At 34.8% G+C, this 22,094-nt stretch overlaps 1 protein-coding gene across 7 annotated transcripts in view; it reads left to right on the top strand.

Annotated features, from left to right (window-relative positions):
* Positions 1-22,094, top strand: part of LOC119643534 (paired box protein Pax-6) — a 116,697-nt gene that overhangs the window by 87,944 nt on the left and 6,659 nt on the right. For 5 of the 7 annotated variants that reach the window (XM_038042910.1, XM_038042908.1, XM_038042911.1 and 2 more), the window contains one exon: positions 18,713-19,369. The exons of 1 other annotated variant lie outside the window; for it this stretch is intronic. In XM_038042910.1, coding sequence (XP_037898838.1) covers positions 18,713-19,319 — 607 coding nt within the window. In that variant the 3' untranslated portion in view covers positions 19,320-19,369. Of the gene's footprint in view, positions 1-2,623; positions 2,819-18,712; positions 19,370-22,094 lie in introns of those variants that run through there. One more of the 7 variants, XM_038042912.1, reaches the window with a different exon arrangement.

Below are 22,094 nucleotides of genomic sequence, written 5' to 3'. Positions count from 1 at the left end.
AAGAATTTTTTTTACTGCGAAATGTCACCTTTCCAACGAGCATAAATATGAAATTGTTTGATCCATACTTTACGAAAAATCTATAAGTGCAGCCATCTACCGACAAAATAATGAATTTCTTTTTCCCCAAACTAATATATAGCACCACTCCATCTGTTTAGTAATCTTAATGTATAATAAAGTATTAAAAACTTTCCAAGTCTCCTAAAGTTAGATGAGAGACCTAACGTTTTTGTCCTTTGCCTATTGCAGCAAATGGCACTTTTGAGTTTGCTGGCATCGGGTTGAATACTTTAGGATTGATCCTCCCCATAATTTTCTTTATGTTGCCTTCTTCCCTTTGTGAAAACGTATTGAACAAACACAAATGGATTTCAGATTTTTCATTGTCTTTTTGGAAATCAGTTCTAGGTTTAAGTTGATATATATTTCATGTTGTGGGATCTTTTGATGGTTGTACTTTACAAAAGGCGGGATCATGTATTATGTTTCCAAATATCCATATTTTCCCTTTCCGAAAATTTCGAGAATATGTAGAGTATTGTTAGTTTTAAAATTACGTGTATAATTTTTTTTAAACGAATTTTCTTTTGTTCGGTTCTTTAAGTACCTGATATCACAGTGTTTCAGCAGGTCGTTCATTAAGTAATTCGGCTGAATATCTATCTTTGAAATCAGGCATAAAATGACACGTAGAAAGGTGGTTCCGTAAAGCTGAATGTCCATCTATGCTTTCAAAGGTTGGATTTGAATGATCTTGTACGAAGTTCGGCTAATTCGCTGGAAGGAGGATGAAAAGAATGAAATTGTAATATGCTTAATACCTAATTCGCTTCCGATGTTAATCGGGGACCATTATCGCTCATAAGAACTCTCACTGTACTCTCCATTAGCGAAATTGAAAGAACAACATTAATAGTGTCATCCGTTGTTGTATTATGAATGGCAGACACATAAAGAAATTGACAATAGGCATCGATGCAAATAATCCAGATTGAATTGAAAATTGGACCGGCGAAGTTGACGTGAATACGTTCTCAATCGATTGTTAGTTCCGACCAACTGTTAGTATTAGTATATTAGTATTTACTATTCCTTATGCGGAACAGGATTTCTTGTTTTAGAAATATTTTAGTGTGGAGCTAGACGGCGAATGACATCATCATTGTTTAACTATCATATATGTTGACTGGCCGATTGTTTTATCTTTACAACGTCTCAGTGCCCATCATGTAAAAATAATACAAGTTTACCTCTTAATGCTTCTGGAACAACTACTCGGATAAAATTAGTATGCAAATGAAGTAAGCCATTACGTGCAGCAAAAGCGTATTTACGTTAAAAAAAGATTTTAGATTAGAATGTTTTTTTCACACTTTATTCTTTGGATACTAATAACGATTTTCACGAAAATTGATCCTTTGTAGAGCAGAATAGTCTAAGTTTTAACAAGTGGTGATGAAGATTTACCCATAATATTATAGTAATTTCATACAAAAATGAACTCTACAAAATTTGGATCATCTACGCCTATTTCTGCATCCTACCCTATGTAGGAATTAAACTTGTCCCACATTAGTTTGCGTTTTGGACCCGCTTTCCCATAACTACGCACATTAAAAATACGCCTTTATATATAAACAAGATATAATTTTTGTGTATTCGATAATAAAAGGAATTGTGTTAGACAATGTGGTGTCAAGTATTTATTGGTCGGCCTTGCCCGACTATATATTCCTACTTCTTTTATAAAAAAAAAATACAAATTACACTTTGTCCCCATATAAAAGTTTAATTTTCAATGAGACTTTCTGCATGTGGTAGGGTCTGAAATATTGGCATATCTGATGCAAATTTTCTACGGTTAATGCCAAGTTGTTACTAGCGGCCAATTTTCACCATAAAACACTAAACTTTAAACCTTTTTGGCAAAAGGATTACTTTTCGTGAGAATCAATCGAAAAATATCTCCTTGGGGTTCAATTTTCTTAAAATGAATTCCTGTTTCAAGCTATTATTGTGGCCTACGTTCCACCATAAAATAATGAAAGTTAGACTTTTTTACCATATAAAGACTCAGTTTTCGTAGGAACGTTTATATGGGAAGAAATTCAAACTGTTGGCCCATCGAATCCAAATTTTTAACTTGATTGTTACCCAACGGGTCTTGTCCAAAAATTTGGAAAACAGGAATTTTCTTCATTTCAAAATAAGGCAATATGTGAGGAGAGCTTGAAAAAGTGGTTCGATACAAGCCATTTTAACACAGTTCATTCTATGGATAAAACACGAAAATTGCAACCTGCAGGTTGCACTCCGATTGAGTACGATAAGACGAAACCACTTAAAATTTAGTACGCACGTCACCACGAACGAATGATCACAAAGACCCTGTTTGCTGGAATTTTTAAGCGGGATTCTCTGTCCGTCTGTTAAGTAGGGAGCGGTGTTTAACAATGTTATGCACAATTTAGAATCGTTAAACCGCACGCTCTAGGAGTATTCCAATTACTTCCAGTAGTGCACTTTTACTAAGTCTTGTTTCACTTAAAACCCCTTTGAATTTAATTGATCCCTAATCAAGTGGATTCTTTTTTTTTTTGTAATTTTCATCAATCAATAGACATCGAAAATGTCGAAAATCTATTCATAGGATTGTACATATCTCCCTGCTTGCTGCTCATAAGATCCGAACTCGTATCGTATGAAGATCAGACAACGCATATTTTCGTTTTGATAGAATCAGCTTGAAATTTATGCAAAATGGAGAGGAGATAGCGCCTAATAAAAATTGTCAAAATGACAAAATGTCAAATAGTAAAATGTCAAATGACAAAAGCAAATGACCGCTGATGTGCGTTTCATGACTCTCTTACGCCTGTTTGGACACAATCCAACAGACGCCATTTATATCATTTTTCCCACATAAGTTATTAACTGCGTAACACATCTTACTCGCTACGAGTAATAAATGAATATTTAAGAGCATCAGCTGAAATAAAGAAAAAAGGAAATAAGAAATATTATGTAATAATATAGACTATTCATTCAAATAAGGTAGAGTACACATTCCTATATACTCTGATGTAAATAGTATTTAATAAGTAAATTGTCTTTGTATAATCTGTCGTCTATTATAACAACGAGAAAAAACGTAACATGGGAACGATCAACCATTGGACATAGTTGCCGACTACTACGGAAAGATGGAAAGCTAAAAAACGAACGAAAGAAGTAAATTGGAAGTTTGCTTGGATGCGTGAAATTATCTCATGACTGAAATATTGAAACATTTTCGATACAGTAAAATATATTTCAAACAACAAGTGCAATAAGATAAAATTTACATAATTATAATATTTTGTTTTATTATTATATTTATATTATAATTTGTATTATAATTTGTATATAATATTTAGGAATTTGGTTTCTTTACTAATGTTTATAGGCCTAAGAAAAACCTTTTTATAGTAGAGTAAGTTGAAATAAATGAATATATAAGCAAAATAATTAACTCATAAACATGTGATGTATACGTGTAAATATAAGATTACTGCAGAAAATTTCCTTGCATCTCTTGCTAGTCTAAATGAAATAATCGACTATATATACGTACATAGAACCTTTCTAGAAACAAATGTCTCGTGTACGGAAAATTCCGTTTATACAATACAAAAACTTCAGCTCATTGAGTTTAAACTGACCGAAAAAAGCAAAATTATTTGCTATGTATGGCGTATGTAATGTAAACAATTTCGAAGCACTTCAAATCAATTTCCAATTGGCCAATATATCGACTACTATAATTAGCTATATACCGACCGCTTGGCGCCTAACGCATACAGTTTTCTTAATGAAATAGAGATTTTTTATAAAGGCGGAGGCTGAATGAACTGCTTGCGTAATCGGTATACATATGAATCTGCAACGAAGTACAAAGTAATATAACTGCTCGAACCTTGGTATTGGTGTACATGTGGCTTAACAGAGGCGCCATGTGCACGAAAGCAATTCCGTGTATAAATCATCTTTCCGTAAGTAACAATAATGCGAGCGCATTTATTCTACAAACCAATACCTCGAGTCATTATTCGATTGTTTGTTGCATATCTGAATTCCAGACTGACAACATTCTCAACATAGATCACGTCGCGCCGAATTTGCGTAATTATAATGACACATACACAATGTTAAGTGTATTCAAAATCAATGATAAAATTAATGAAACCGATTAAAACGAAATAGCAGCGTCAAATAAATGCAATAAGATGGAGAATAAGTTTACAGATATATTATATATCATGAATCTTTAATAAGACCAAAATTAAGGAAAAGAGGGAAGCTAGCCTCTTATAAGTGCTGAATTAATCGAATGCAGTGTAGGAGATAAACTTAATGAAAGTGACAGAATATAAATATATAATATATGCAATATATAAAAAACTGAAGATGGGAAGATATAGTTACTACAAAGTATAATATTATAATATGAGAAAAAACCCCAAACCCCAAATCTGACATATAATTAATGAACTTTTTAGTCAAATAAAAGTAAACATAGAAAACCTAAATAGAATTAATTTGGTAGAATTTGGAGATATACGAAGTGATGAAGTAGCGAACTGTTTTATTACGTAATTGAATGAAAATGTTTAAACGTTGTTGAGGCATGCAATGTAACATTTGTTGAGAATACATCCACATACATAATAATAATAATAATAATAATAATAGTAATAGTACAACATATAGGTCATAACGCTAATTTCACATAACTTTGAAAATTACCCAAACCCACAAAGGCCACGGCCGTAATGCAACAAAAACCGCATGCTTTCTGTGTTTTTATATTTAGTTTTTCCGTTTTTCTTTTTATTTCTTATTAATTTGTACAAAATTTATTAGTTTCTTTTAAAAATTCTGCTAATGTGAAGAAAAAGAAAAGAAAAAAAAATTTAATGTTACCAGTATCACGCTAAGATTAGAGGAGAGTAATATGTAGAAAAGGGAAAAAAGACTACGATGCGTTTGATGCGTTACAGTACCAATAAATACTACGAAAAAAAAAAATTAGTAATAATCGTTAAATAATTGCCATAGTACAAGAAGTGATATGTAAACAGTTTTGTCTAATATTTATAAATATGCATATTACCATTGAAGTGGAGAACTTAGTATGAATTGTAAACTATCAAGTTCCTGTTAACTACTACTGGAAAAAGTAAGGTCATCGAGTAGACTACGTTGATGTAGCTCACACATAGTGTGTCATTGAGGCAGTTTAATCAGGTCATAGTTTCTAGTACGTCTGTTGTAGATACGAAAATGCATCAGACCACGTTAAACTGGTGAATTCACATAGCCTTTTATCATTTTGGAGACTAGACTAACCCCTAAGACTTGAAGTCTTGTTTGCAAGACAATAGGATCGGCTAGGTCAATAAGTTTAATTACGTGCTCATATGGAGGCAAAGGCGTGATAATCCAACCCAATCCACAAAGCAAATAATAAAAATTGTTTTTGTCCCGACTTGAAGACGATGTGTGGCTTTTAATTAGGTGACCATACCGTGACCGAATACTCTAATACAGATCTGACGAGCCAGGTAAGTAGCCGTTTGTTAACATATGGGTTGTTAAATTCCTTGCTTCACGTTCGATAAAACCCAGTAGTGATTTTGCCTTATTAACGCAGACCTTAATATGACGGTGAAAAAGTTGCTGGGGATCGAGTAAAGCACCCAGATCACTAACGAACTGTCCGTTAAGAAGTTCGTACTTATCAATTAAAATAGTGCGAATGCTATTACACCAAGCAATTGAAAGCTTGCTACATTTATTTAGATTAAGTAATATGTCGTTAGTGGCATACCAGCCGTACAATTCGTGTAAGTTCAACTGAAGCAGTTTAATATTTTGAGTTGAATTAACTGAGAGGAAAGTATGTACATCGTCCACGAGTAAGGGAATGTGCCTATGCAAAGATAACTTCTCTGAGGAACGCGTGAAGATATATGAATTCTGCGTGAATTTCCTGCATTTCCTTATATAGGGCACAATACTTGAGGAGGCATCAAGGAATAACGACAGGGCTGAAAGAACAAGAGTTGTTTAACGTTATCATTCCTTAAAGATCTCCCCTCCGTTTAAATAAACTGGCGGGAAAACATCCCATTGTTTGACTTTATGAGGAAAGTGACCAATAAATACTTTACCATCCTTATATGACTTTTCAAAACCCTCTGCGAACAGATTGAATAAAACGAAACTCAAAGTACTCATATCTCATAAGAGATGAGAAACCCGTCCTTCCCATTATTTCGTCGTTCTTTTAGAATTGACAAACTTACAGAAGCTCAATTCACCCTTAATATCTCTCAATATTTTGAATGGCTTATGCGTTTTAAAGAATTTACTTCACGTTTAGATACGTTGAAACGGGGTATTTGTAGCTGGGATGCGACTCAGGGCTTTCCAAATGGTTCGTCGCAAGGAAATTTGTAAATCTGAACAAATAAAATTTCGATAGTTGTTTATTTTTTTGTTTATTTATTTACAAAGGAAACAGATCTAATATAATAAAAGTAACACAAATTATATAAAAAAAAAAGTAAATAAATAAATCATGCATTAATAAATAAAAAATAAAGAAACAAAAAGGATGTGCACGTATAGCACAGAGGCACACACAAAAGAGCAAAGAGTAAAGTAAAGATCCGAGTTGCATATGACCCTTTACAACATTGCAAACAATCAAAAGTTTGTCAGCCGATAACAATAAATAAATTCAACTATTTTAGGTAGCTGTTAAGATTGCAAATTAATTTGAATTCGGCATAGGTACATCGCACTTACTAAGCAAAGTGGTTGTAATAGACTTTAAACAATCCGATATAGGGATTAAGTGATGGATATCATTTAGGTTTCTGGAAACAACTCTGCACGGATTAAACATCTCATAATTATATTTACATTAACATAGCTTAATGAAAATAAAGTGCCTAAAAAACGATTAGGGACATTAAAGCTTATCTAACCAACTAATATATACGAATCGATAGTACCATTAATTAATTGAAATAAGAAGGAAACACCAAGAATAAATCGTCGTTTCTCAAGTGATGGTAAGGCTAACAGAAGCAATTTTTTTTCTTAAGGAAACCGAGACACAAGAGTAGAGAAATTCGTAAGGGCAAGCAGCTAGAATTGCTTTTGAACGGATTCAATTGAATCTAGATAACATCTATAGGAAGTAGACCACACAACCGAGCCATACTTAAATATTGTACTAGCTAAGCACATGTAAATCCGTTGTAAGGATCCTTAAGCTCTTTGGATCGCCTCTTAATGAAACCTAGCGCGGACCTAGCTTTACTTAAAAAGAGCTCAATGTGAACATTAAAAAGTAAACTATGGTCGAATAGAACTCCTAATTCGATGAACGAATTTACGTATTACCACTTGTGTGAGTCGATAAAATACTAAGTACTGAATGATTTCCAGCTTGAGAAAGAGAGCTTCTTACATTGTTTTAGAAAATTTATGAACGCCATATGACCGAATTATTTAAGTCAATTTGAAGCTGATACGATTGCGATTCCAAGAAGAAGGAAGGAAACCGTTTAACATCGTCCACGTACATTAAGATCTGACTAGATTTAATCATCGAGGAGAAATCATTAATGTATAGATTAAATAAAAGGGGCCATAAGTGGAAGCCTTGGGGGCGTCACCGGAAATTCATCCGCGGTAATGAAGTTGAAAAGAATCCTGAATGATCTGTTAGGTAGATAAACGCTTAGTCATTTTACCACGTACAAAGGGAAGCTAGAGGCATGGAGTTTGAAGATAAATAAATTATGGTTAACTAAGTCAAACGCTTTACTAAAATCAGTATACGTGATATCCATGCAAGAACCACTAGATAAAGCCTTGAAAACATGGTAAGTAAATTGTAAGAGTTGATCTTTCGTTTAGGTAACCTGCTGGCACGACGAAATATAATATTTGATAGCAAAGCTAAATGCTGAGTAACAATTCATTGAAGCAATTTAGGTAAGACACTCAAGTTGGCAATATCTCTATAGTTCCCAACATGATGTCTGTTTCTTCATTTATGAAGTGGAATAAAGAAACCACCATCCCATCACAAACAGAAAACATAATGGAATCTCCAGGCGCGCAACTATATTTTAGAGAGCTCAAACTATGTAAAACACGTTTTTCTGAATTGACCAAATTAGGAGTCGAAACCGAGTCACTTCTATATAGATAGTTAACAATTAAATCGGAATCGGAATAAGCTGTTGAAAAATTTCATCATTTAGCAAAGAGATTTGAGGTTCCAATATCACCAGAGAATTCGGGATCATTGCAAGAAACTTGCGAAGGATATATAGATAATGTCTTGTGAAGTTGGCAAACTTATAAAAACTAAATAAAAATATTTAGGGCCGTGGACCAGTATTTCCTACTACCCAGAATTTCTTCGTAGACAGAATTCAGTCTGGTTACTACTGAAGTTCTAGTACTACTGAAGAAGAAGAGAGGGCTATTTGTTTCCTTTTTTTATTTGGACGAAGTGGTAGCGCACTTTAAACTGGTGGAAAGTGGCCCTCCACGGTGATAAAGACCATCCCGAAACCGCTTTCGCATTACCCCGCGGCAGTCGCTTATGTATTGTTGATACTCATAATATTATGCTGGACGTCGCGACCTCGCTTCCAGCTTTCGTTGAAGATGTTTACTTCGCAACATTTCTTCTGCTCAAATTTGACATTATTGGCGCATAGACTATGCTACATATAAATTTTTGACTAACATTTTTTGGTCCGCGCATGTTTGACGTAACTTTGCTCAAGGTGGTTGCAGATGCCAATATTTTATTCGTAACCCTTTTTATTTGGTGCGGTGAAGTTAATCTCGTATCTAATGACGCTTCGTCATCTCTTAAAATTGAATTGATTTAGATACTGAGCCTATTCACCTCTATTTTCGGCACTTAGGACATCATTTTATCTGTCATCAGTATAGTTTCACTTTTCCTCACGGAAAGTTTCAGTTTAGACTTATGTAGTCATCTGCTTATTCGACGAAATCTATCGTTTGCTAAAAGCTTCATTAGCAAAATCGACGTTTACTGCACACTCAGGGCAACGTCATCTGCATGCCCTATAAATATCGCTTCTTTTGAAAGATCCATGTTCAGCAGGTCGTCATATATAAAATTCCGCAGAAAGGGGTCTAGGATTGAGAGTTGTGGTAAACCTGCTGTAAACCTGTATTTTTTAACATTGCCACCTGTGTTATTCAGTAATCTTTTAGCGTGTAATGTCTAACGTGATGACAACGCAGAGTCTCTTCTAATCAAACTTTTCATATTATTATTTTGCTTGCGTTCTTGGTGCCAAATTTCAAGCTGATGCAGCATAAACGCTATTAAGTTGTTACCCGATTTACAATCTTGGTAGATCTTAGACAGTGAAACGTTGTATGCTCAGTAGCTGCATCTTGTTTTCCACTTTCTGGGCAATATGGTTTGCCATCATGTCCATTCTTACGTAAGTACTGCCGAAAGCAATTATGACCAATTTACTGACCCATCTATCAGAGCTAGAATTGTTCTAGGCTGTTTGCCATAAAGCTAGACTTGCTTGCTACATTTGCTCCTTTTCCTCTCGCAAAATTTGCCATCGTCCTGCTTAAAGCAGCGTACATCCGACTTGCTTTCTCGCATACGATATGGAACTGCGTAGTAACTGTCATGCGAGCATTAATCATCACGTCGAGATATTTAATTAACAATCTTTTACAAGCACGAAGGCTTCCGTTCTGATTTGGTGAATTTGGGTTAACTCCTTAACTACGATGGCTATCGCAATGTCGTCCACACATCCAAAAGTGTTCGCACCTTTTGAGAACCGGCAATGCCAGCCCTGGGTCATACAGAATAATCCATACTAAGGACCCGAGCACAAATTGTTGAGGAACACTCGGCATAGTTATGTATTTCTTGGCACACCCTGATGTTTGATATACAAGGGTCCTCCCGGGTAAATAACTGAGAACCATTAGAATTGAATACGAAGGAGCTGGCCGAATTAAAGGTATCTTTTATATGCAACGTCCTCACGGCACAGTACTCTTTATTATTAAACCATAATATTTTACTTTAAATGGCCTTACGTGTTATGCTAATTGCCTTTTTTATCACATTTACGGTGAAGCATTTCTTCCGAAAACCGTATTGATTTTTTGATATATCTTCTAATTTATTGAGGTACTCTTTTAGGATGGTCCTAATCAAGATTTCTAGTACCCTCCCAGCTGTGTCAGTCATACATAGCGGGAGGTAAGAGCCGGGATATCGTCCAGAGTTATTTGCCTTTTTTTAGCAAAACCACCAAAGTCAACTGTGAGTGCGTAATTATTTGCCTGTATATTGATATATATGCAGGTATACTTGTATGTTGGATTGTTTGCTTGTTTGTTTGAACGATATAATACAGACGGATAACATATATAAGTATACATTTTTATACATATATATTTTATTTTATTTTTTAAGGATGGAAATCCGCCTAGTTTGGCTAGTGCAAGCTTTTTAATCCATTAAATACAATCTACAGTCCTATCCCTATCCTAGGTCATGACCGCCAAAATATATCTCCACAGGGAGGCACTGTCTACGAGCCTACGTTGACGCTATTCGTTTCTTTGTTTTTGCAAATCTTCCTACCGTTTCCCATATCTCCCGGTCGTGCAGGAATATTGTCACTAGATCGTTACGAGTCACAAATGACTTCAGAGTTCGTGGTGAATTTAGAAAGAAAAATATTTTTAAATTAAAGATATTGCAACTAAAAAGGGTTGAAGAATGCGCGGAATATGTTCGTCGTCAAATTGAAGACAAACAAAAAAATTATGCACAAACCACGTAAAAACTAAACTGAAAGTTGAATTTTTCGTTAGCTCTTTACTTTTCTTTTATGTGTTACCCCGTACTGCTCGGATTTTTCGGCGGCAACAATATGCAAGGTATAAGGGAAGATAAAAAGCCAGGTAAGCTTGACATAGTTGCATTTTTGCATGAGTAGGAGTGGAAACTCATTCCACGGTTGGGTATTACAGGCATTTTCCTCCTAATGTGGCCGGTGCGCACATTTTGAACAGTGTAGCATAGAGTAGGCCAAACTTGAAATTAAGGTCGATCAACAATATATATATACATATATATACGGCTGCGTTCTTTATACAGTTGCAGTGAAAGAAGTACATCTAATAATTTATAATTTAAATATCTAAATTAGTTGTTGAGAATTCTCCTATCTTCAGCTAAAAGTAACAAGGCCATTTTCCTAAATGATTTAAAGCATTTTGAAGGAGCCTGAAGATTATTTTCTAGCATCTATATATTGGTCCTATGAAAAAGCAATGCTCAACTCTTGTAACAAAAGATCGATTGGAACAAGAACATGCTGCCGTTTTGTAGAAATCCTCCATGCCACTTTTCATTTATAGTTTCTAAACGTCGATAAAAGCGGTTGAGCACTATTATTTTTATTGAAAGGCTCTAGAATGGGCTAACTCCGAGTTGATGTTGTGGGTATATTGTATTCAGTCTATATAAATAAAAAATAAAAATAATAATATTTAAAAACTAACAAAAAATAATATATAAATAAATAATATTAGTTTGGGGAAAAAGAAATCCATTATTTTTTCGGTAGATGGCTGCACTGATAGATTTCTCGTAAAGTATCGATCAAACAATTTCAGATTTATGCTCGTTGGAAAGGTGACATTTCGCAGTAAAAAAAATTCTTTTGCTGTTTTTTGTTCGGTGCATTCAGTTGTGAGTTACAGCATGTTAAAAATGGAAGTGAACAAAGAGAAAATTCGGTACATTTTACAGCTTTTCTTTGACAAAGGCGAAAATGCAAGCCAGGCGGCTAAAATTGTGAATGGTTCCGATACTGTAACAGCCAATTATGTGCAATTTTGGTTTCGTAGATTCCGTTCAGGAATTTTTGATGTTAAAGATGCACCTCCCACAGGTAGGCCGGTCGTTGAAAATGTCGGTAAAATCGGAGAAGTGATCGAAGTTGAGTAGCAGTCGTAACATCGCCCAGGAGCTAAAAATCGACCATAAAACAGTTTTAAACCATTTACACAAAGCTGGATTCAAAAAGAAGCTCGATGTTTGGGTGCCACACCAATTACACAGAAAAAAACATGACGGATCGAATTTCCATCTGCGAAGCCTTGGCCAAACGGAATGAGATAGACCCATTTCTTAAACTGATGGTGACTGGAGATGAGAAATGGATCACATACGATAACCCTGTGCGAAAACGATCGTGGTCAAAGAGCGGTGAGGCACCTCAAAAGGTAGTCAAACCAGGACTAACGGCCAGGAAGGTTTTGCTATGCATTTGGTGGGACTGGAAGGAGATTATTTATTATGAGTTGCTTCCATATGGCCAAACGCTAAATTCTGATCTCTACTGTCAACAACTGGACCGTTTGAAGATAGCGATTGACCAGAAACGGCCAGAATTGGCCAAAAGGAGAGGTGTCGTGTTCCACCAGGACAACGCTAGGCCACACACATCTACGGGAGCTTGGTTGGGAAGTTTTAATGCATCCGCCATACAGTCCGGACTTGGCACCAAGCGATTATCATCTTTTTCTTGCATTGCAAAATTTCTTTAATGATAAAAAATTGGAATCTAGGGAGTATTGTGAAAATCGACTAGAGTTTTTTGCAAATAGAGACCAGGACTTCTATGAGAGGCGTTTTGAAGTTACCTTTAAAATGGCAACAAATCGTACAACAGAACGGTGCATATTTGACCCAAATCGGACAATCAGAAGCATGTTAAATAAAGTCCTGAATTTCATATAAAAATAATGGATTTCTTTTTCCCCAAACTAATATATGTGGAAAATTGCAGATCTTATTTAAAATATGTTGAAGGTGATTTCTAAGTTTTCTAAATAACCAAATCCCATTTGCTTGAACTTGACGTTTTTTAGGTCTAGTTACAAAAAGACGTATATGTATTTTATGTAAACAACATTGCATAACTTAAAATCTGTACAAAATGTAATAAATTATCAAGTAATTACAGAATAAATTCAGTCATGATTAAAATCATAAAGCACAGTTTTTCCCCTTTAAGGCACCTTTGAGAAAGTATTTTCAATTTATTTTATATTAATAAGGTGACTATTCCTTAACTTCACGTCATACGGTTCATTCTTCTTTTGAATTTAACAAACGTCAGCTTATGGCTCGTGTGTGTTAGAAGATGAATTTTGCATTTAAGAATGACTTCAATCGAGAATTGTGAATGAAAGTTATGATGTTTCAATGTTTGATGTTTCAATATTCTTTTTTTAGAAGCTTACAGTACAGTTTTAGAAGATTACAGTACACAGGAAAATCGTAAAATATAAGATGAATAATAAGGCATTGAATTAGTTTCACTCTAATTTTATCAGGCATATAAATGGTGAAGATGATAACCACAATTTTCTTACGTATTCTTTCGGTGGTGTATATAATGTAATCATATGAATTTAATATAGAATTTGGTTTGAAACGTTAGAAGGAACACAGACAAATTCAATCTTAGTAGCGAACAGAACGCTGGACCAAACAGCAATGTTGCGCAGATTTTCATCTATTCAGTCAGCAAGCTTTTCAACAAGTCTCAATGGCCGTTTGACGAGCACGAAGGCAAAGTTTCTAATTGTAATAACAAGCTATTAAGGTATCACTAAATATGCTAAACAAAATTGGCTCTAATGTTGAACGTTGATGTACCGCAGAGGAGACTTTTTTAAGAGCAGACAAACACTTATCAGCCTTCACATTGTCACCTATTGTCAAGATATGACTTCATTGATTTTCCGACAGAATGTTCGATATAAGTTTTTTAAAAATTGATAATCAACAGCTGCAAAAATCCATAACGACCAGAATTGCAAGTTATTCTTTACAATACGCTGGGCCAATACGCTTGAACACTTTTTTGATTTGGAACAGCGGTATTACAGTGTGTTCAGGTTTATAGCCTGATTAGTTAACTCATAGATTTTTATCTTTTGACTCAGCGTTTAGACACTGACACTGACCAATTACTACTTCATTATTTCAAATATTTAGATTCTACGTTATTATTAAGATCTGCTTCAGCCTTCTCACTTTTAGACTTGATTATTTGCACTTCAATTTCAGGAGTTCTCTTCTTTATTCCATAAATCTGCGTGCTTTGCTTTGTTCGGCTTCAGACTTTGATTAATATCATACATCTTTTTTTTTTGCCTGGTTAACTCTTGACTAACTTTTTCTGATATTTGACTTCAGGCAAACTTTATTTATAATTTATTCAAAAAATAAAAATTTCACTCAACTTGCCATTTTACCTTTTGTCGATAGTTTTTAACCATAGTTTGGCTTTGTTTCTATTTTTATTTTAAATGACAATTCAAATTTATTTTCATATTAACGTGAAAAGTTGCTTTTTTGTTACTGTGTCTTGCAACTCTTTTGTAACGAAACGTTGTCACCGTCGACATAAAGCTCATTAATTCATCAACCAGCGTCTTTACCAGCGGTGCTTGACATCACGACTGGCCATTCTTTAGACCAGTCTTTGAAACAATCCTGCAGTTGTCTTTCCTTCTTTATCAGACGTTTCGACTTTCAAATCGAACCTACGCAAATGTCTTGTTGCCCGACTCCCAACCTGCAGTCCTTTCTAACCATATCATTAGCACCATGTCTACATGAAAGACATTTTCTGAGTGGTCAAATAAAAATATATTCATTCTAACTAAATTGTAGATAAATAGATATGGCTATTTTCTGTTTGCTGTTTTTTTCGCTCTTGATATTTTTCTTGTTGTAGTTGTGATTGTCATTCCATTCATTATTGTTGTTGGTGTAGTAATCACTTTTATTGTGTGGTAATTGTTGATGTCATGACTACTCTCAGTGGTATAGATGATACAGATATTTTCGTTTTATCTATTGTCTCTATATTTGTTGGTGAAATCCTAAAAGATGTATGTGAACTTATCCCCTCTACGTATAGATGTAAATTGTTTAATTTTTTTTATGGTTTCAAGCCTGCTCGGTAGGAATTAAATATTTTAAATTAAAATCAGCCTGCAAGTAAAGTAAAGACGTCTTAGCAAAACATAGTAAAAGAAAAATGCTTTGCGACAAGCCTACTGTTAATAAAAATACACTTAACTCTTTCCTTACACGGTAGATATGTTACTTAAAAATGGATAGGTAGATATGTCACGCAAAATACGTGTAAAAAATACATGCGACATATGGGGATATATCCTACAAATATCGTGGAAAATGAAAAATTTATTTCGAGTTTTTTCAAAAACCCGTGGAAAGAAGTAATGATGAAATCCATGATAGATATTTTTAAACACCAACAACTCATATTTACTATAAAAAAAAATTAATATACAATGAAGCTTCAATCCGTAAGAACAACGTACAAACCATTGAAACCATATTGAAAGTTGATAATAATTGTGCCTATTTATTTCGGAGCGGAGCACCAACAAATGAACATCAACTTCCAAAATTTTATTGAAATTATTTATTGCATCCTACGAACAGAACACCCTAACACAAAACAGGTATTGAATAACGAAATACTGTATTCAAGTTGAAGTACAACGAGATAAAGAAAGAAGTGATCATAAAATTTTTGTATTTCACGTAGCAGACCAAGTCACTAACACAATCAATATCAAAATTAAAACCAAATTCTGTTGAGATTCGTGCAAGGACAAAAATTTCATATATTTTTTTATGGATGAAACGTGTTCTTTCAAAATCGAGTAAAAAAGGACAGTGTAAAAAAACTTGGGTTTACTTACACCTACCGATGCTAAAATCAAAAAAATCTTATAAAGATTGCAGAATACAGCAGAAGAAAATCCGTAAAATTTTTCGTAATTGTTCCCTTCCTCAAAATTAAAAAACAATATATTTCATGATTCTCAAACATTCGAAATCGACATTTAGCTTTAAGCAGGGTTTAAGCAATAACCCAATGAAAAACACTCCGCTTTGGCAAAACGATACCTCAATTGACGATAGATACCTCAATGAATATTATTAGAAGATATGTAGCTGAGAAATATATAACCATAATCATAGCGAAGGTTTGCAGGTGGGATCGCATGCATTTGATGTAAAAGCGTGTTAGAACTCCTATTGTAGTAAGTATAAGATTTGTTAATGGCAATAAGTTTATAATATAAGAGTATGCAGCTAACTTGCAGCAAGTTTGCAGTCATCTTGCCTTTTCCTTTGCTTGCACCCATTTCACAACACTAAAATTGTAAGGATTGATAGACCCAATGTAAATGCAATACGTTTGTTTTTAAACAACTTATATTCGGAAGTAACAAATATTTGACAGTAACGGAGATAATGCTGTAATATTAATTTATCATTTCATTTTTAAAAAGAAGATATGAAAAAATGCTTGTGAACGTGGAAAATAATAATATTAAACAGCAAACATAAAAACAAGGACATGAATTAATTGTAAAAGTATATTGCTAGCCACTATGGAAATGCCGTTCGCTTACATCACCAACAACTATGGTCAAGAACGACAGCGGCATTTGAGTGAAAAGCAGTAACACCATTAGCGATAACAGTAACGCCAAAGAATCAAATAAGTAGTGAGGTAGCATTGATATTGTGACTGAGGACAATGCCGATCTAAATTAGCGATTGACATTGCCAGCGTTAAGGTGGCTCTTATTATAGTAACGAATCCGGATGAATACAACCAATAAATTATGTATCAATGCTTACAAGTGGCACCCAACGGCAAAGCTACTAGCATCTTGTTGTTATTTATTTTAAATAAATATTTTACCGGATCTGGCCTGATACAAACTTAGTCTTGTTTTTGAGAAACGTTCTAGCATAAGGTAAGGTGAATGTATGTTCTCCTTATTTTTAGTATTGAGAACTTGACGCAATGGTTTTATTTTGTCAGTAGCGATAAACCTTTTTAACAAAAACGTGTGCGCGTTTGCCGGTCAATGTCCTGTACTCTTGTGCAATAAGGCGATGATCGGAGTGATTTTCAAAACGTAGTCAGGCTTCGACAGGAGAAGTCGAGTTTTTTATTGATTCTTTCATGTCCCCGGGGAGATTACCTTAGACATAGTTGCCTGATTTAGCGTGGAACATTTTCCATAAGCTGAGACGTATTTGAATTCATGAAACTGATGTCGTAGTACTTTGGGCAGAGAGGATGATGATGGGAAGAGGGATATTTGCTCAAATCTCGACAAGGAAGCGTATCAACAGATTTCTGACTATTACTGTAAAGCTCCCAAGGAGAAATCTTAATACTAGTTATAAATTCGGTCATGGAATTGTATATTTTTTGCTGGTTTTTCCATCATTTGGCAGCACGCAATAGGCAAAACACGTTTCTGTCTTTGATAGCTACAGCAAAGGAGGTAATTTCTACCCATAAATCTTTGAGAGACGAAAGTGAGGAGGAACATTTGAAATAGGCAGCGCTTTCATCTACTGTGGCAGTAGATTAATAGGAAGATATAATAGAAAGTCTACATTGTACAAACATGCCTATAGGACATGTCAAAGCTTTACATGCTTCTTCTCGAATCACGTTTTTGAAAACGGCACCCAGCGTAAACTACGCAATATTTATTTTTACAACAAACATCGAAGGATGGGGTATTTACGTTTTATAAAAATACTTGCAACTCCGACAAAGAACCCTTAGAGACTTCTTAAATTATATGTATTCCTGTTTAGCAACAAATTCGGAATCGATTTAATAATGTCCGTCTGCGCGTTTCCATGATATATGTTGAAAGCCTTCTTCGTTCGCAAAGATACTGGCTCCAAATTTGGCAAAAACATTGGAAGCTCTTGCTCTTGTTGTTGAAATTGGTCCAAATCAGTCAAAGGGCACGCCCATAGAAAAATATATGAAGCGAGAACTTCACTGTCTTCAGAGCAAAAATGAGGTCTTTTTTCATTAGTCATAACCTATATAAATAAAAGTTTCCATATATTGGCGATTCTAAGGCTGTACCAAATTAGCACAGCCAGCCACACCCAATTTTATAATGTTATAGATTATCGAAATTTTATTTTCTTCAAATTTTTTCAAGTAAAATTTGGGAGTATAGAAGGTTTGGCGACAAATAATTCGACTAGGATATAATTTTTTTACTTCTTTTAGATTAAAGTTGGACGATTGTAGCAAAACGTGTATTTGAAAAGGTTAATAATCTGCGTTAATTGAACTTGTGACCAGCATGAAAAAGCTGCATGGTCGGATTTCTTTTTAACCTGTTGCGTTCCACAAAATATTTTGTTTTCCGCTAAAAGTTTCCTTTTCAATGAGTTTTCTATTCAACGTTTGCTGTACATTTTTGGTTGGAAAATTTCAAAAATAAAATTGTGAAATGCAGAATTGTAAAAGCGGCTTACCGAAAATCCTTTATTTTACTTTCAATATTAATACTCAATTTTAAATATTAAACTATTTTGCGTTTTGATCACTTATACATTTGTCATAGGTAATGCTTATCTAAGGTGACCTTGTTCTTCATAAAAAATAAGCATATTTTTAACGGTCAACATTCGCCGACGTGTTTTTCGTTTCAGTTCAATTGCTCCGATGGCAAGCTTTACGCACTCCCACCCTTCAATTACAACAATGCCTGGTTCACCCATAACACAGCAGAGAGATTTGGGTTCATCATCTTTTTACCAATGTCATGTATCTTTACGTCCGCCCATCTCACATTCACATCACCATCATCATGGCATGCCAGGTAGTTTTGGTAGCGCGGCAGGTAGTAGTCAAATAACTTGCACTGCAGCCAATTTACAGGGCATAAACTGCAATACTACCAGCCAGACAAGTTCAACCTTTGACACTTTAGGAACTTACGGCCACACCGTCGGGCTACCTCCGCCCTTACCCACACATCACAATAGTATACTGGAAAATTGCGCAGCTCGTCAAACAACGTACAGCCCTCATTCTCACTCGCATTTAGGCAACAATAGCAACGCTGCCGCCACTGTATCAGCAGCTTCATATTCCCAGATGGGGTACAACGGCTATGCGGCTGTTGCCGCAGCAGCTTCCGTTACAGCTGCATGCAACGGCAGTAGTAATAGCAGTCCCCCCGTAGTTAATTCACACAGCGCAGCTGGTAAGCAACAGCAGTTCTTTGCGTCCTGTTTCTACTCGCCATGGGTATAAGTCAATGAATCAGTGAATGAATCCTTCACCCGAAATATTAAAAAAAAAAATAAATAAATAAAAAAACTTTGTAATAGCTAACGCAAAGTTAAAAGAAAAGGAAAGTGTACATGAAGCGTTAATACATATAAAAATGAAAGATATATTTGGTCTTTACGAAATTTCATATTTCCAAATGTTATATGTTACCTTAAAAACTACGATAAAGTTAATGTCCGGCTAATTTTGAAACCTTTGTAGGTTAGTTTCATGTCAAGCATTAATTGTTAAAAACATGGTTTTCAAGCTTACACACTTTTATATATTTTAATTTTGCGTTCTCCTTTTTGTGGGCGTGTAAATTGTGATAACAATCATATTTAACTACCATATTTATTAATACCTTTGAACTAGGAGTACTTGAAAGTAGATGCTTTTTTCCTTAATTTTTAAAACGTTAATAATTTAAGTCCAGAGCAATCCAGACGATTACACCAACCAAAATGTCATGCTAATCAGAATTAATAAAAGTGTTTGTGCTCTTCAAAGGTGTTACAATATAAAGCAGCATCTATACCGACGGTAAGTATAAAAAGTTTACAGAAGAAGCTACGACAAAGCACATGAATTATAAGTTTACAAGCTGCAATGTCTCATTTAATTTCAGTTGACTTTCTTTAAACTGATTTATTTCATTAGAAAGCTCACCCCTAATATATCTGGTAAGATTAATCTTTCGATGTATGCAATGATGTACAAATTAATAATTGATTGTAAGCAGATACTGTGAAAACTGCAGGAATTCACTTATGATTATAAGAGAAGATGCGAAAAAGTCAAATTAAGAAATTTAATAATATGTATTTCATATATAATCTCATCTTGTAATGTAAAAAAAGAATTTACGAGTGTCTATAGCGGTGTAAAACCTCTTTTCAATACAATTTATATTTACGTACAAAAGAACGTGTAATATATGTATGAGGTGCGGAGTGGATTATTGTTGATACATACACACTGTTTACCCGTTTAATTACACAATGTTCAAGTTCATCTCGCCAAAATTTTGGTGTATGCGTTGGAGTTCAATTCTTCGGGGTTCAACCTTTGCTATCCGTTGGGACCTGTATACGGAGCATTTATTCTAGTTTCTACAGTGGACGGTTTTTGATTGCAAATCGAACTTTACCCTGCTACTTGTGACCAGAATTGCTTCATTCGAAGGAAGGTTGAACGCCGCTATGTAAAGGGGCTTCGTAGGTAGTCGAAACCCCATTCGCAAGCAAAAGCGGGTGATTTCATTATGGCAGGGATCGTTTTTCTTTCCGACTATTTTCGGTTTTCCTTCTACATATTGAGGTTTCGAAAGTTAATTATAAAATTTTGTGAACAAATTTGAAAGCCTCTGTAGTCTTAATAAAATTTTAAATTTTTTCTAAGTATTAATGAGAGCACTATACTATGGTTAGTTAGCTACAACTGGTTATTGTTATCTGTGCAAAGTAACTATTGAACCAATCACCCCACCTCACCAAGTGATTCATACCGGAAGCGAAGTCTTCAGTTTTTTAAGAAATCATAACCAAAACACATACAGCACACACACATATGGCTTTTAATACCATTCATCCTGAAACTAAACTTTGGCATGCACCTTCAGTATGTTGCTATCGTTGCTAGTGGCCAAGATGGGCGTCGCAAATGAATTCCCTGTTTGTATAACAAATTAAGGGGACTATTTATCAAGTATTGCATTACAAACTCTTTCTTCATGGCACCCATATTCCTCCGAATATATATTTTATGTGAAATAGACATGCTTTTTATTAACTCCTCCCTGGTATGCACTTGTAGGTGCGTCAGCAATGATCTCTGTTGCGTTCTTGATGACGTCAATTGTGCTTATTTTTCTCAAGTTTGAAATGCCGTGGTTTAATGTTTAAAGCCTGCATCACTTATTATACCCCGCACCACTTGTGGTACAGGGTATATTAATCTGTGCGGATGTATACAACACCCAGAAGAACTTAAAATGCCGATCAATTCAGAATGATTTTTTCTAGGCTTGTCTGCGTGCCCATCTAATGTCTGTCCATCGTTTCCTTTTGTAAAATGTGCAAACGAGCAGATGTGGTTTCTTTACAGTGCCATGAATGCTTTTATTGCTAAAGCGAAAGCTTGACACAGCTATACAGAACAGAGACAATTATATGAAGAATTAAAACGACGATGCATGATGGTTTTCCTTAAATGTGTATATTCGAAGCATCACATGCTTCCTTAAGTAGAAATAGACAGTAGAAATGATACACGGTCTATAATCTATCTTTATGAAGATATCAGTTTGGGGAAAAAGAAATCCATTATTTTTTCGGTAGATGGCTGCACTGATAGATTTCTCGTAAAGTATCGATCAAACAATTTCATATTTATGCTCGTTGGAAAGGTGACATTTCGCAGTAAAAAAAATTCTTGTGCTGTTTTTTGTTTGGTGCATTCCGTTGTGAGTTACAGCGTGTTAAAAATGGAAGTGAACAAAGAGAAAATTCGGTACATTTTACAGTTTTTCTTTGACAAAGGCGAAAATGCAAGCCAGGCGGGTAAAATTGTGAATGGTGTTTATGGTTCCGATACTGTAACAGCCAATTATGTGCAATTTTGGTTTCGTAGATTCCGTTCAGGAATTTTTGATGTTAAAGATGTACCTCGCACAGGTAGGCCGGTCGTTGAAAATATCGATAAAATCGGGGAAATGATCGAAGTTGACCGGCATGTTAGCAGTCGTAACATCGCCCA

Source organism: Glossina fuscipes, unplaced genomic scaffold, assembly GCF_014805625.2.
Source record: "Glossina fuscipes isolate IAEA_lab_2018 unplaced genomic scaffold, Yale_Gfus_2 61185, whole genome shotgun sequence".
Taxonomy (NCBI): domain Eukaryota; kingdom Metazoa; phylum Arthropoda; class Insecta; order Diptera; family Glossinidae; genus Glossina; species Glossina fuscipes.
The sequence above is the reverse complement of the archived record's forward strand: the minus strand, read 5'-3'. Positions and strand labels throughout refer to the sequence as shown.